Here is a 15,775-nt window from a genome sequence, read left to right on the forward strand (position 1 = left end):
AGAACTGGCTGGAAGACCTGCCAAGAGAGCATTGCAATAGCCTGGACAGAACAAGAGCTTGAACAAGGAGTTGTGAAGCATGTTCCGAAAGAAAGGGCCTGATCTTCTTAACATTGTATAAAGCAAATCTGCCGGACTGGGCACTTTCAGAATGTGGTCTGAGAAAGTCAGCTGATCATCAATCATAACTCCAAGGTTACTGGCTGTTTTTGAAGGAGTTATCGTTGATGTGCCTAGATGGATGCTGAAATTGTGGTGAAGTGTTGGGCTTGCTGAAACCACAAACAGTTCTGTCTAGGCAAGGTTGAGTTGAAGGTGATGGTCCTTCATCCAGCAAGAAATGTCTGTTAGAAAGCCATGTGGGGTCGTCTTATATTCGGGCCAATACGGTATATATATACATATATACATATATATATATATACGTACACTCTAAAAAAATGGTGCTATATAGCACTAAAAGCGGTTCTTTGGCTCGTAATCATCAGTTGTCAGAATTGAAAAATCAAACTTAAGGGGTCACCAAAAAAGAAATTTTGATCGCTTTATATGATGAACAGATTTAATTACAGGCTTTTATTTAGTTATATAAACATTGAGATACATTAAATACGGTAAACACTGAAGATCAGCCATACTTGCTTGACGTGCAAGAACAAACCCTCACTGGTTCTCGCTCATGAAGCAAGCACGTTTGCCATATTTGATGAGCTCTATGTATGTGCGTTGATCAGGGTTTATTTATATAAAAGCCAAAATGTCTCTTCAGAAGACTTGGATAAAACCACTCATGTGGATTACTTTTACAATGTCTTTTTGAAGAGTCAACATTTTGGTTGTCCCAGATTTTATTCAAAGTATATATATAAGAGACATCTGGGCTTTTACAGAAAAATAAACCCTGATCAACACATATATAGAGTTCTGCAAATATGGCAAACATGCTTGCTTCATGAGTGAGAACCAATGAGGTTTGTTCTCTTTGGGTGACTCTTGAGTTTGATTTGAGAGTGAATAAAGACAATTTTGTAACTTAATGTCTTTTTTTGGAGCTTGAAAGTTTTGAGTACCATTGCCTTTCATAAAATGGACAACAACAGCCAAAACACTTGTCAAAATTCTTCTTTCGTGTTCTGACGGTCAAAAGAAAGTAATATGAATTTGGAGCGACATGAGGATGAGAAAATAATGATTTGTAATTTGTTGCTACACTATTCCTTTAACAATGCATTTCTGATCGAAATCAGTAAGAATGGTAATTGTATGTTAGTTTTGGCTGGACTTCAGAAGACACATGACACAGACAGACCTTTGAGCTGAGCTTTAGCTCCGTCATATATTTATCCTCATCTGTCTAAGCAAACACATTACAGTTCATGAACCGCACTGATGATTACTCATGGTTGTTTAATATACCTTGACAGTGATGTATAGCAGCTTACAGTCGGTTTATTTTGGTAGAAGGTTTTTATCTGTTGGATAAATGGTTTTTATGGTTCAATCTAAATCTCTCATTAAGGGGAAAAGCTCTGTTCTCTCTTAAGTGGGCAGGACATGTTTTCAGCCCCTAAGACTAATGATTTCACTTCAATTTTATCTTCTTGTTTTCTGTGTTTAAAGAAAAAACATCTAAAACAAACTTAAGAGGATTTCTTTTTTATCTCTTCATGAAAGTTTGTGAAACAGACCTGTAAGTGTTATGTGTTTAGTTGGTTTAGTTTGAAGGTGTGGAGTGAGAGCTTTAGTCTGGGAAGCTCATCAAGAAGGATTTAGCCTTGATGTGATCTCTTGAGATGATGTTACGCTCCAGCATTCCTTTGGAGATCACTACTGGAGACTCCATGACACACAATGGGCTCTCTCTGTCCCTAAAGTCCTAATTAAAACCTCACAAAAGACTTGTGGGACCTCAGAGGAGGCGTGACTCACGTTTGCTGTGGATAAATATTGGTTACCAGTGCGAGTGTCTGGAGGATTACTGCGGCGTTCGCCTGCATGATGATCACTCTTATATATGTTTGCCTTTGCCATCATTTCAGAGCAGCATTCAGATGGCATTTTACATGAAGTTACAAAGAAGTCTTTGTGTTTGTGGTGTCTGCCGTCCCCTCATTCCCAAAGACAGTGTGACATAATAGAAGTCTAAACACAGACACTCTGGACCATCATTCATTAGCTATGGTTAAATCCTCATCACCGCTTTTCCAAAACAAGGTTTGGTTAGGTGTTGACGTATGCTTGAGGCTGTGGTTATGGTGTTTACTTCCTCATACATGATTCATTCTTGCCCATGTCGCCCTACGCTGGAAGGAATTCTGACCTCAGGCTTTAAATGCCACTGTAGGCCTATGGCAAATATATATCATAGTCATCTAACGGTAATAAATGACAGGAGACTGGTGCTCTTGTATTAAACAGTTGAAACTTTTGTAGAAATATGCCGAAGAGATGACTCATCAGACAGTGATTTCAAAATTTTAACTTTAACACAACTCAATGTAGTTAATCAATTAGAATTTAAAAGAGATGGGTTCAATTTGTCATGTTTATTCTGTGGAGTTTTATGTTCTAAAACTCTTAATTTGAAGTTTATTTTTGATTCCATTGTATCTGTCTTTACTTTTCCTATGTTCCTTTCCTTGTTTTAGCTGTTTTTTTTGTTGTTTTTTTATTATGCACACCTGTGTCTGTTTTAGTTCTTGTCATTAAGTAAATGTATAGCCCTCGGTTTCAGTTGTCTTTAACTCAACTGTTAAAAAACCTGTTGGTTTTTGCAGTTCTTTGGGATTACCTTCTTCTAATGGTGGGACAAACAAAGTTTTTCAAGACTTCAGTTAATAAATGATTTAAACCAGACGCTTTGCAAAATGATTTGCTTTTGCAGCACTCGCAACACTGGTGATGCCTCCTTTTACAAACCAATTGCAAATACTTTACAGAAAGTGTATTCTATTATATGCAATCAACAAATCATCTAGTACAATTAAATGTCTACATAATATTTGTTATTTTATTAAACTGTAGGGATTGTTTTGTTTGTTTTATGGAGAGCTTGGTTAATCAGGCCAATAAGAGACTATTATCTACAACTCTTCCTTTTTATTCTACAAATGTGTCATTAAAATGTCACAAAACTGATCTGAGGTCAGGTAAAAAAAAAACATGTAAACAGTGGTTGATGGATTCATAGACATTGTACACTAGCTGCGAACCACTAACATTTTGAACCAGTTATGATGTAACAAAGCCTTATTTAGCCTTACGGGGAAGTCGTGGCCTAATGGTTAGAGAGTCGGACTCGTAACCCAAAGGTTGCGGGTTCGAGTCTCGTACCGGCAGGGATTGTAGGTGGGGCACTGAACCCCCAACTGCTCCCCGGGTGCTGCAGCATAAATGGCTGCCCACTGCTCCGTGTGTGTGTGTGTGTGTGTGTGTGTTTGCGCGCGCGCACACACACACACACACACACACTTTGGATGGGTTAAATGCAGAGCACTAATTCCAAGTATGGGTCACTATACTTGGCCACATGTCACGTCACTTTCATTTACTGAATCATGTGACTTCACTCCAACATCACACCATATTACTGGTTCAAAATGATTTGCAACGGTTTCAAAGCTTCATAGAACAGTGCTTCAAAAACTTCTGAGATTGTCTTCTTGTTTTTGTTTAATAAATGTTTACACTGTGATTAGATCCATGCCTGCACTATGAGACGTAATCGTGCCTTCAGAAATCCTGTTTGCTGTATTCCTGCTCAATGTCAAACTGACCACAATCTTCCAAACAATCCTTAAAATACATCTTATACATTCCCATCTGTCAAAGCTTTCTCTAGTGTGTGAGCAACCTTCAAAGATGAACCCTCTATTTCATACTCAGTAATCTGAAACTTTGTGATGTCATTGTAATCATATGTGTTTCTTGGTCTCTTTCAGAATGACCGTGTGTTGGACTGGTGTGAGGACCACAGGAGATGTTCACAGGTAAGATGTGTTTTCAGATTAATGAGCTTGACATTATTCGTTGAGCTCACAGCTTCTCACACTGCCTCAGCACTGCTAAATAAAACTCTGTTCAAATGTAATTTCCTTTTATTACAAGGAAATGGCCAAAGGTTAATGCCTTTATACAAACCACATGCCCTGTACCTACACTAAACCTCACTCGTGTCTAATGGCTTCTGGAAACCCAACATAAACAGCACTGAGAGCCACTGTTGTACCCAGGGCAATTTGTTTGCCTTCCTTCCACCGGATTATGGTCATTTTAGATTGTAGTACTTTATAGGAGAAATAGGGGTAGCACTTTAATATTTTGGTGTTCCCTAAACTTCTATTTTCCAAACATAAAATCAGAATTGATGATATTCAATATGTTATTGTGCATGAGTCACCTGTGCATATTATTCCATATAGCGATCACTTTTCACTATCCAGTAAGTTCCTGGTGGATAAAATCAGTCACATTACAGAAGTAATAGGTTGTGAACATGTTTCATGTTGACTTTAAGACCAAGTTTGTTTTTCCTAACTGGTTTGCCCCATGGGAAATAAATAAGGATAGGTTAGGGGTAATGCAATAAGCATTTACAGCACACCTCTCCTTCCACTAGAGTTCATTTGCAAGGATGCATTTATCACAAGAGCTCCCTGGATTCAGCATACTTTAGGGAAATTTTCAGCATTGACTCATTGAAAAACGTGTCTCTACCAACGTTTTTGCAAAACTCCAAAGACGTACCTATACATACAACTCCCAGTAGTAAAATGAACACTAGTGGCAGTAAAACACCTACAACTTTTCTTCCTTTTTTACACAAATTATAATTACATTAGCTAGATTATTGATTAATTTCTTATTTTTGTGCAGTCCATTGCAAAACATTATGTTATGAGCTCCAAACAATTTGACCACACTGCATTATTTGTAAACAATACATTTTGAAGTTTGCATCACATAACCAGCTCCATATGTATGGCTTTTCTGACGAAGTAAACTTGCTCAATAGAGCACCTGGTACAGCATTGTATTTGCTTGGGCATGAGTCCAGTGAAACATGACCCATAATAAAAGTGCTCAAAACTTGTAAAAGACTATCAGTTAAGTTTAAGTTAGGGTTTAGTGAATGTCATCTATTTTGAATAAAATTAAACTTTAGCTTTAGTGCCGCTCACTGGACATTCCTTCTTGAAAGTGTTGCGAAATGTGGAAGAAGTGACATAATAGGTGCGTTTTTCCAGTGAGTGTGGGTTTGAAATATAAGCAATGTTAATATTAACTCAGACATAGCACAATACAGTAGCATTTTTAAACTTTTAAAATGAATTTGTGTTGCAAGGTTTTTCAAATGGTCCCAGTTGTGGTATACTATAGCTCCTAAACACAGTGTTAAATCAGAGGAACTGAGACTGAAGCAGACCATGAAGAATACCCAGGACTGATTTTTTTTTTCAGTAATAGTGATATGCAACCGTAATTGCCCTTCGATAAGCTAGTAAACATGGTTAGCTCATTAATGGTAATTGCCTAAGCCCAGACATCTCTGGCTGCCGTCCGCCAATCACCAACCACCGCTCACCCTGAGGGCCAGAGCTTTAAAATCCCTGAATGAAAAAGAGCAAAAACATTCCTTGTGAAAGCCGTATTTCTCACACCAAGCGTTTAAGCCGTTCTAATTGCTTTCAGATGGAAGTAATCCACCGTCAGCCCTTCCAATAACAGGTAAAGTAAATGTTGTGTTTCTTATGAAAATAAGCTGTGTTCACATCCTCCTGGGCTGAGCTGCGTCTCTAAAGGTGCACTTGAAATTAGCTTCTGTTTATTCGTTTAAAGCCCAGGCCAGGAAGACGCTGTTTTTTTCTTTTTCTTGTAATTTCTTGTTTGCTTGTGAAGGACTTTCTACATCTCAAATTCTTTGTTTGTATATTTTGAGTGCATGATCACCACAAATCCCCTCCTATCGCTTTCAAAAAAATATGTTTTACTCGAGTGTGCTCTTATTATACTTATTTTAAACAAAATGGAAAAAAAAAAAAGAAAAGAAAAAAGAGAGTATACATACTCTCGGCCCCGCCCCCACAGAGTTTATGTGTTTACAGTGCTTGTATACTTTATACAAAATTCATACAAAATCATACTTAAGTGTACTTGGCTTACACTGACAAGTATACAGAACAGTCTAAGAATATTTGGCCTATACTTGTACTTTATAAAAAAAATTATAATTTATTATTCTATATATACTCTGTATATTTTATATATCTAACAGTATACTACACTTTAAGTACATCTTTTTTTCATAAACTAAAAAAGTGGGACAACTTAGTCCCAAGAAGTTTTGAAAATAGTACACTTATAATTATACTACTGGTACATTAATTTTAGTATACTTACTACACAAAATATACTTGGAAAATATACTTGAACTTTACTCAAGGCAAGACACTTCAAGCAAAACCATTGGCCATTAGGCCAATTTTGGGATATTTTGCTTCCATAACATCATCTTTCAGACTACTGGAAAGAAAACATACAAAATATACATTTGAGTGTTTATTTTATTACACTTTATCTGTTTGCGTCTGTAGATGTCAATTATACAGCACATATCTTTACAGGCCGCTTCTCAAAATTAGTTTCTCTTGCACTTCAGTACTTACACACACCAAACGTTTCATAGTATATAGGTTTTTACAGAGGGGTTTGTGCATCATTCACCTGATTTATATAACATTATTCCTAAAACATGGTAAATTGTTTTCTTACTGTTAACAGTATTTTCTGATTTGATAAAAAAGGAATATCCAGAATCCCCTTTGTAAAAACCTTTAACTCTGATATGTCAACAAAATAAAACATTTTGGCTTTGTCCAATATTCAGATTTATGTTCTGGAAATGTATTTTTAATTAGATTATGCCTCATTTGCATATTTAAATATAACATTTCAGAAAACTTGTAATACAAAATAATGTGTTATTGTACTGTGATTTTGGTGTCTCAAGTTTACATAAAAAAATTAACTTGAAGTATACTTTTCCCCAAATGCACAAGCCACAGCATCTATAATGAGCAGTGGCTGGTGTTAGGAGCTTGATCAGGGCGTCACCCCAGCACTTGTCCAGTCTTATCCGTCAGGCTTGACCCCGGGTGAAGGAGAAAGCTGTCAGATGTGTCACTGTGACAACACAAGTAGTTTACTACGCCTCTGGAACAGGATTAACCCCGCTGAAGCCACTCTCTCTTCTCTTAAGTAAAGCTCAGAAGCAGATGGAGGCCTGTGCCCTGCTGGGGTTGACCCGGGCTGGGCTGGGGAGCAAGCTTTGGACCCTGATCAGCAGGTGAGCCGAACGCCTGGAGGGTCATGAGGGTCACTCTGTGTGTGGCCAGCTGAGCTTGTGCTGAAGCCATGAGGGCACTGACGGCCACTGCTGACTCAGCAGCTTCCCGCTTTAAGGGGCATATTGTTTTGAGATTTTGGGAGCTCATTACGTTTAACAGTTCCTGGAAGTTTCACAGGAGAGCTTATTCCAGCTTTGTTTGGCAACTGGTCATTTTGGAGGTTTAAAATGAGTCTCATTAGGTATCTGAAAGCAGTAATATTGTATGTTGTTGCTCATGCTGATAAATCAGCCTAGTAGTGCTCTTATCATGGTAACCAAGCCTCAAAATACTGGTGGCTCCACAGTACTCTTGTCAGGGTTGCCGGATCTGTGTAACAAAACCTGCCTATTGTAAGCCAAAAACTAGTCCAATGACCATTTAATAACCCAAAAGTTAACCCAGATACCACAACTAAAATACAGATTTTACAGTCACTGTAATTATGCATTACACACAATTTCAACTTAAAATCACTGAATAGTAGTAATCTTAAAGTTTATCATAAATCATCTTTCATTTAGGTTAACAGTTTTTGCAATAGCATAAAATGATAAGAAAATTTTTTTTTTTATATGTACATGCTTAAATGTATAAAAAATATTTTAAGGTGTGTGTTTTTCTTAGCTTAATACAATATGTGTTCCTTGCAAAAAAATCTGTGGAATATCAAAATTTTTTATATTTTGAAGAGCACTGTTTGTGCACGTTGTTGGTGCCAAAGCACTTCATTTTGACAAATAATTACAAAGAAATGGCAAGTAACACTTTTTTTTTGTTTTTTGTTTTGTAAAACATACTCCAATTATCTTGAAACAAAAATAGTTTTTAGTTGTTTCAATTGTTACAGTTGTCGTTTATCATATAAATTGCTTTTGGTATATGAGTGGCACAGAGGTGGCAGTTTTATATATATATATATATATATATACTGTATATATACGTATAGTGCTAGTTAAGGTGATTAACTAACGAGCTCCACCAGTGCCGAATTGATTGATTATCTGATCATGCTCCTCCCGAACCTTGTTAATAAAACATAATTTGTGTTTAACTAGACAACAAAGTGAAGAATTTTGCCAAATATATTAATGTGTATAATTTAATGATGATATATTTGTTATTTGTAATATATTTTCACTTTCACTCAAACACAACTTTATTTTTATTTGCTATTGAGAATTGTAATATTATTAATGAAAAACAACACGCGCATAGGTATTAAAATAGGTACAAAATAATCGGAAGTTGAGAAAACTCAAACGCATGAGGCAACGATCTGTAGGATCTTTTTGAGTATACTAAACATATGGAAACTTATGGCTTGAATTTTAGGTAAAGCTTTTATGATCTAAAACTTTCTCATTTTATCTAACTTGTGTATCAGTTTCTTAAACAAACTAAAAAAAAAAAGGTTATATAGATTTAATTCTAAACACCGAAACAAGGCACAGACTAGTTGAAATGGAAGAAACTTCAAGGAGAACACTAATCTCAGTGGTGACATATAAAATACAAACAAAGACAATAGAGCTAAGACATCTAATTCATCATTAGTGATCAAACTGAGCATGTTTAACAGCCTGCTGGATGTGACATCGTAAGCTAAGTTACTCAAACTAAAATGGCCTAAAAGTTGACTTAATTTTTCATAATTTTTTCAACATCCAGAAAAGTTTGTCTGACAACATGGATTTGGGCTTTTAACAGTGATAAAGTACTTGTTCTGTTACATGGCTTGCAAGATGTGATTGAAGTATTGTGACAGCTTTACTGTCAATGATTTTTTCCAGAAGCTTAAATACATCAATTGTGTAACGTTAAACCCCAGTTCAAACAGCTCCGCGCTTAAAGCGCTCTACACATTCTTATTCAAAGCACCAAATAATCGCAACAGCATGAAATCAACTGTGGTTTCCACCTAAAGCAATACATTTAGCTTCAAAACCACAGAGAACCTCAAAGCCAACATTACAGTTCCTAAAGTAAACCATGCTCCGTTGCCATTTACATATCTGAAATATGCTCTGTTACCTTTAACGGCACGTGAAATAGTTTATGATGACGGATTCATTTGAACCATATGAGTGGCGTAGACAACTCCTCCTCGCGCCGCTGAGAGTTTCTGCAGGCTGGTGAACTCCGTGGCCTTGTGTCGTAGTTTCTCCTCCACCCTTAGCAGCATGTTTGCTGTGAGCGTGTTGCGTGTGGCCAGCAGACACCTGAACTGCAAAGCCAAGTCAATGGATTGCAGGCACTCGGAACACCCAGGTTGTTCCCATAATGCACCAGTGCAGATTGTGTGCTGATTTAAACTTCAGCAAGCAACAGATGCTTTCCAGTTCATTTGCTGCCCCGTGTGACACCTTTAATGACCAGCCCATCCTGCGTTCGTCAAGCAGGCTGATGTTTCGCTGGGAAGGCGTTTGCATGTTTTACTAGAGAGCTCCCGGGATTCAGAAACATTGAATTAAAGATGTTTCTGCACATATGGTTTTTGTCATAGCGCGTTTGGAGCCCATGAGAATGTACACTAAATCAGAACATGCAGCCTTCCTTTAGAATCATGAACAGGCAAAATGAGAACGCTGAGAGGTCAAGAAGAGACCTTCAAAATCAAGTCCGAGATGATTTGTGTTTCGTTAAGGGGTGGTATGGACGTTTGTCATCGGCTTCCATATGGATAAGCCATTTGAGTTGTTCTTGACATTGAGAGATGAATGGACTTCCACTCTTTCTCGGGCTACACTGCGTCTCCTAATGTTTCAGTTTTTCGCGTCTGGCGTTTGAAGGTTCATCGGAGGTGAGGCCGGGAACACGAGCTACCGTTCCTTTTTCCTTTGGCCTCTTGCAGCGAGCACAGCTTTCTCCTATTTGTTGCCATCTTGTTCTGCATGGCTTTCAAAAGGTCTCTGAGGGTCTGCGCCGCGTCTCAGAAAGATTTTCTGAATTTGTTCCGCCATGTCACAGACCCCTTTAAAGCTCCTCTGGTTTATGATGACATATGTTCAGAAGAAATGCTTTTCTGATCAGATGATCATCTGATAACACTTTACAATAAGGTTAACGCTAGTTAACTTGATTAGTTGACATTCATTAACAATGATAAATACTTTATGAATCTTACACTCTTAAAAAAGATGCTTTGTTTGAATCAGGTATTCTATGAAGAACCTTAAACATTTGTGGAAACTTTTCAGTGCACTAAAGGTTCTTTATAGTGAAAAAAAAAAGTCCTTTAGGTTAATAAAATATTCTTCACACTAAGAAAAAATATGGTTCTTTTAAGAAGTGTTCACTGAAATGTTCTCCTATGGCATTGCTGTGAAAACACCCATTTGGGAGCTTTATTGTTACATGTGCAGTTAATTTCAACATGTACTAATATATTATTAAAAGGATAGTTCAGCCAAAAATGAAAATTCTGTCAAGACATTTTTAAGAATGTCTTACATTCTTAAAAACATTACTGGTAGCCATTGATTTCCATAGTATTTTTATTCCATACTATGGAAGTCAATGGCTACCGTCAACTGTTTGGTTACCCACATTCTTAAAAGTGTGTTCTTTTGTGGTCAGAAACTCATACAGGTTTGGAACAACTTGAGGGTGAGTGAATGATGACAGAAGTTTCATTTTTGGGTGAACTATCCCTTTAAGTATTAATATTATTTAATGAACCTGATCTGATATGAACTAACAACGAATGGTTGTAGTTTTAATAACAGTAAAGGTCCTTGCACACTGAGTCCGAAATTTTCGTTTTTTTTCATATTCGTCATCCTTTCCAGTCAAAATGCTTGCTACAGATGCAAAAACGCAGAAAATCGAAACTGGTCCAATTTTTTTTATGATGGACGAAAGTTTCGGAGGCAGTATGTAAACGTGATTGACACAACATGAGGTCGTATTTATTTTTTAATGTGAGAAAATTTCGGACAAGAAGACCTTAACACTTTATTTTGATGGTGCCCTTTAGACATTTGGTTGGCTATAAGAAACTTTGTAACTGCATGTCAACTAGCAGTCATATCATATCATAAGCATCATAATCCTAAATTGATCATAGAACCATTGTCACTAATGAAGCTACGATCAACTTAGGTTTACGATGCTTTTGGAACACACAGCTCTGGCCAAGTCAGATGTTGAAGATCATCTTGGTGCTCCAACTGTACAGATTTTATGATCATAATTCCATCTTTTTCACATTTTAGCATTGTTTTCTTTGATTACTGTGGCTTTGTGAAGTTCCCTGTGGTTGGTTCTTATGGCAACATGGTTTCAAAGTGAATATTGAGGTTTGTTGACAGTTCTGTGTTGTTTGGACACAATACCTCTTAGTGTTTGATGGACTCACTCACTTTCAGTTTTTTCTCACTGTTCTTCTTCACTGATCAAGTCTTTGCATGTTTTATGCATGCAGTCATAGTCATTGACTTCTGTTCTTTAAACAGCAAACAATTGGGCTTTTAAAGGGGTCATATGATGTGATTTCAATTTTTCCTTTCTCTTTGGAGTGTTACAAGCTCTTGGTGCATAAAGAAGATCTGTAAAGTTGCAAAGACTAAAGTCTCAAATCCAAAGAGATATTCTTTATAAAAGTTAAGAGTCAGCCACGCCAAAAAAAAAGTCCTTTAGGTTAATAAAATATTCTTCACACTAAGAAAAAATATGGTTCTTTTAAGAAGTGTTCACTGAAATGTTCTCCTATGGCATTGCTGTGAAAACACCCATTTGGGAGCTTTATTGTTACATGTGCAGTTAATTTCAACATGTACTAATATATTATTAAAAGGATAGTTCAGCCAAAAATGAAAATTCTGTCAAGACATTTTTAAGAATGTCTTACATTCTTAAAAACATTACTGGTAGCCATTGATTTCCATAGTATTTTTATTCCATACTATGGAAGTCAATGGCTACCGTCAACTGTTTGGTTACCCACATTCTTAAAAGTGTGTTCTTTTGTGGTCAGAAACTCATACAGGTTTGGAACAACTTGAGGGTGAGTGAATGATGACAGAAGTTTCATTTTTGGGTGAACTATCCCTTTAAGTATTAATATTATTTAATGAACCTGATCTGATATGAACTAACAACGAATGGTTGTAGTTTTAATAACAGTAAAGGTCCTTGCACACTGAGTCCGAAATTTTCGTTTTTTTTCATATTCGTCATCCTTTCCAGTCAAAATGCTTGCTACAGATGCAAAAACGCAGAAAATCGAAACTGGTCCAATTTTTTTTATGATGGACGAAAGTTTCGGAGGCAGTATGTAAACGTGATTGACACAACATGAGGTCGTATTTATTTTTTAATGTGAGAAAATTTCGGACAAGAAGACCTTAACACTTTATTTTGATGGTGCCCTTTAGACATTTGGTTGGCTATAAGAAACTTTGTAACTGCATGTCAACTAGCAGTCATATCATATCATAAGCATCATAATCCTAAATTGATCATAGAACCATTGTCACTAATGAAGCTACGATCAACTTAGGTTTACGATGCTTTTGGAACACACAGCTCTGGCCAAGTCAGATGTTGAAGATCATCTTGGTGCTCCAACTGTACAGATTTTATGATCATAATTCCATCTTTTTCACATTTTAGCATTGTTTTCTTTGATTACTGTGGCTTTGTGAAGTTCCCTGTGGTTGGTTCTTATGGCAACATGGTTTCAAAGTGAATATTGAGGTTTGTTGACAGTTCTGTGTTGTTTGGACACAATACCTCTTAGTGTTTGATGGACTCACTCACTTTCAGTTTTTTCTCACTGTTCTTCTTCACTGATCAAGTCTTTGCATGTTTTATGCATGCAGTCATAGTCATTGACTTCTGTTCTTTAAACAGCAAACAATTGGGCTTTTAAAGGGGTCATATGATGTGATTTCAATTTTTCCTTTCTCTTTGGAGTGTTACAAGCTCTTGGTGCATAAAGAAGATCTGTAAAGTTGCAAAGACTAAAGTCTCAAATCCAAAGAGATATTCTTTATAAAAGTTAAGAGTCAGCCACGCCTACCTAAAACGGCCTACTTTATTTGTTCTTCCAAAAATGGACACGACTAGAAATCAGTGGTTAAGTTGTATTTACAACACTGTTCCATAACACTTCAACCCAAATATTCGGATGTGTGCAGCACATTTTATGGAGGACTGTTTCCTGATCCTGGTAGAGTAGACTACAATGCCGGCTGTTCTGACTCACAGACTGTAAGTACGTTTTTTATATTTTATATATTTAAAGCTAGTTTTTTGGGCAGTGTAGAGTAGGGTTTGTTGTTTGTCATTTCTCCGATCACAAATGCAGACTTGGTTTTATGTTTACGCGGCGCGATGCAACGCAACGCGTAAAAAGACAGTATAAGTCATTATAATTCGTAATTATGTCCCCACTGGATGCAACGAATGCCTCGTTTGTAATGGGTTTTCATGTATTTGTCTCATCGCTCCGGCCAGACAGGGCATCACAGTATGGTAGGGGCGTAACATTTCCGTCACATGCTTGAGGTATTCGGCCAATCACAACGCACTGGATAGCTGGCCAATCACAGCACACCTCGCTTTTCAGACCGATGAGCTTTGTAAAAATCGACGCGTTTCAAAAAGGCGGGGCATAGAGGAGAAACAATAATGTACAGTATGTGGAAAATAATGTGTTTTTTTAACCTTAAACCGCATAAACACATTTCATTACACCAAATACACAAAATAATGTTCTTTTTAGCAACATCATATGACCTCTTTAAAGTGTCAGATGCTCTTGCTAAACGTGCTCCTATGATTTGCTCTTTTTGAAAGTCACCTATTTCACCCATGTCTTGTACTAAACACTGTCATTCAAACTAGAAAGTGTAGACAACAACAAGATAAATATAAGATAATTGCAGTGTTTGTTTTTTTCACTGAAGCCTACACAATTGATGTTAACCCCTATAATAACAGGTGTGACTTTGTCTAACACCCAAGGACAGTTATTTAACCTAATAATATAAAAAAGACACAGACAAAAATGAAAATGTATGCCCCCAAACCCCCATAGCAAGCTCAGTTTTTGGTTCTCTGTGCATGTCAATTTTCATCAGGCAAATGCATGAAACTGATGTAAAATTAAACTGTAAGTGTTTTTTTTTTCTGTCACTGTATAAACATAAGCGCAGGCCAGATAAATAAACACACTGATGAGGTTCATGGCCAGTTCGAGTTCCTAACCCTGATTGATTTGATTGTACATTACAAAAGATGCATTTGAAAGCGATTAACACATCGGCTACTGAGGGGAAACTACTTCATAAGCAAGCAAGATATTGATATCACCTCCACAGCAGATGTTAGAAACTCACTCACAGATGTTTGCAACTATGGGAAAGCGTTTAAATTTAAGTTTTTGAACTCAAAGCGTGTCAACTTCAATCTGATGTTTCTGTAAACGTGAATCTGTTTTTATTTGTCTTAATGTGAATATGCTGAGCGTTTCTTTCTTGTTGTTTCAAACGGTGATGTATAACAACTGAAGTCATATGGACTAATTTTCTGATGTTTTTATGGTGCTTTTATGTCCTTTTTGATCTTGACACTGAAAAAAATTTATTTTGCACCAATTAAAAAAAAATAAATCTTTAATTTGTTACAGCCATAAAAGTTTTTTCAAATTATATTTATGGTTTGGTTCATACATTACATTTTTTTTTTTTTTTCATATGAAACATCTCTTTTCCGAAAGATAGAAACATTCATATCAGGTATTACACCATTTTCTATTACACCAATATAAAAATGCATTTTTAAATAAGTGGCCCTTGCAAATTTCCAGTGCATTTTTTCATACATTTATAAGACTACTAATGATAGATTGAAGAGCACATTGAATTGCTCTTATGCAGGAAATGAGGTCAGGTAGCAGGAATGGATTTGATTGGACAAGAGCCTTCCTGACTGCTTCATTCATCTGGTGACTCTGATGTCTTTTTTATGATGAGGAATGGGCTTTTATCTTCATGAAGAGGTTTTCCATGCTGCCTTTGAGCCACAACTTCTCACACATATTCTTTTTTTCCAGCCAGACCTGAATGTCATCTGCTTTTTTTAAAGGGAAGAGACAGTAAAACAGCAGGACAGCTGGAGAGTGAAACTCTTAACAGGTTCTGAGGTTGCCACCATACAGACGTCTGAGTTCAGGGTAGATGCTTGTGCAAGCACTTGTGCACCGTTGAAGTAGCTAAATTAGTTCAGTCTGGGTCTGTGCATTTCTCAAGCGTTCAGCCTAATATTCTCTTTAAACCACGCAATTGCTATTGAGCAGAACAAAACGGCAGACTCAAAAATGTGTGGAAAAAACTAGAGATTTCTTGAACCAGAGCTAAGCTAAATGTGCAACTTGAGTCCAT

The 15,775-nt window shown here is 36.7% G+C and overlaps 1 protein-coding gene across 2 annotated transcripts in view; it reads left to right on the forward strand.

Moving 5' to 3' along the window:
* anos1b (anosmin 1b) overlaps window positions 1–15,775 on the forward strand; it is a 77,835-nt gene that overhangs the window by 21,881 nt on the left and 40,179 nt on the right. For both annotated transcript variants that reach the window (XM_016512002.1, XM_016512003.1), the window contains exon 2: window positions 3,942–3,989. In XM_016512002.1, coding sequence (XP_016367488.1) covers window positions 3,942–3,989 — 48 coding nt within the window. The remainder of the gene's footprint in view (window positions 1–3,941; window positions 3,990–15,775) is intronic.

Source organism: Sinocyclocheilus rhinocerous, unplaced genomic scaffold (assembly GCF_001515625.1).
Source record: "Sinocyclocheilus rhinocerous isolate Xijiao unplaced genomic scaffold, SAMN03320098_v1.1 scaffold2250, whole genome shotgun sequence".
In the NCBI taxonomy this organism is placed as follows: Eukaryota; Metazoa; Chordata; class Actinopteri; order Cypriniformes; family Cyprinidae; genus Sinocyclocheilus; species Sinocyclocheilus rhinocerous.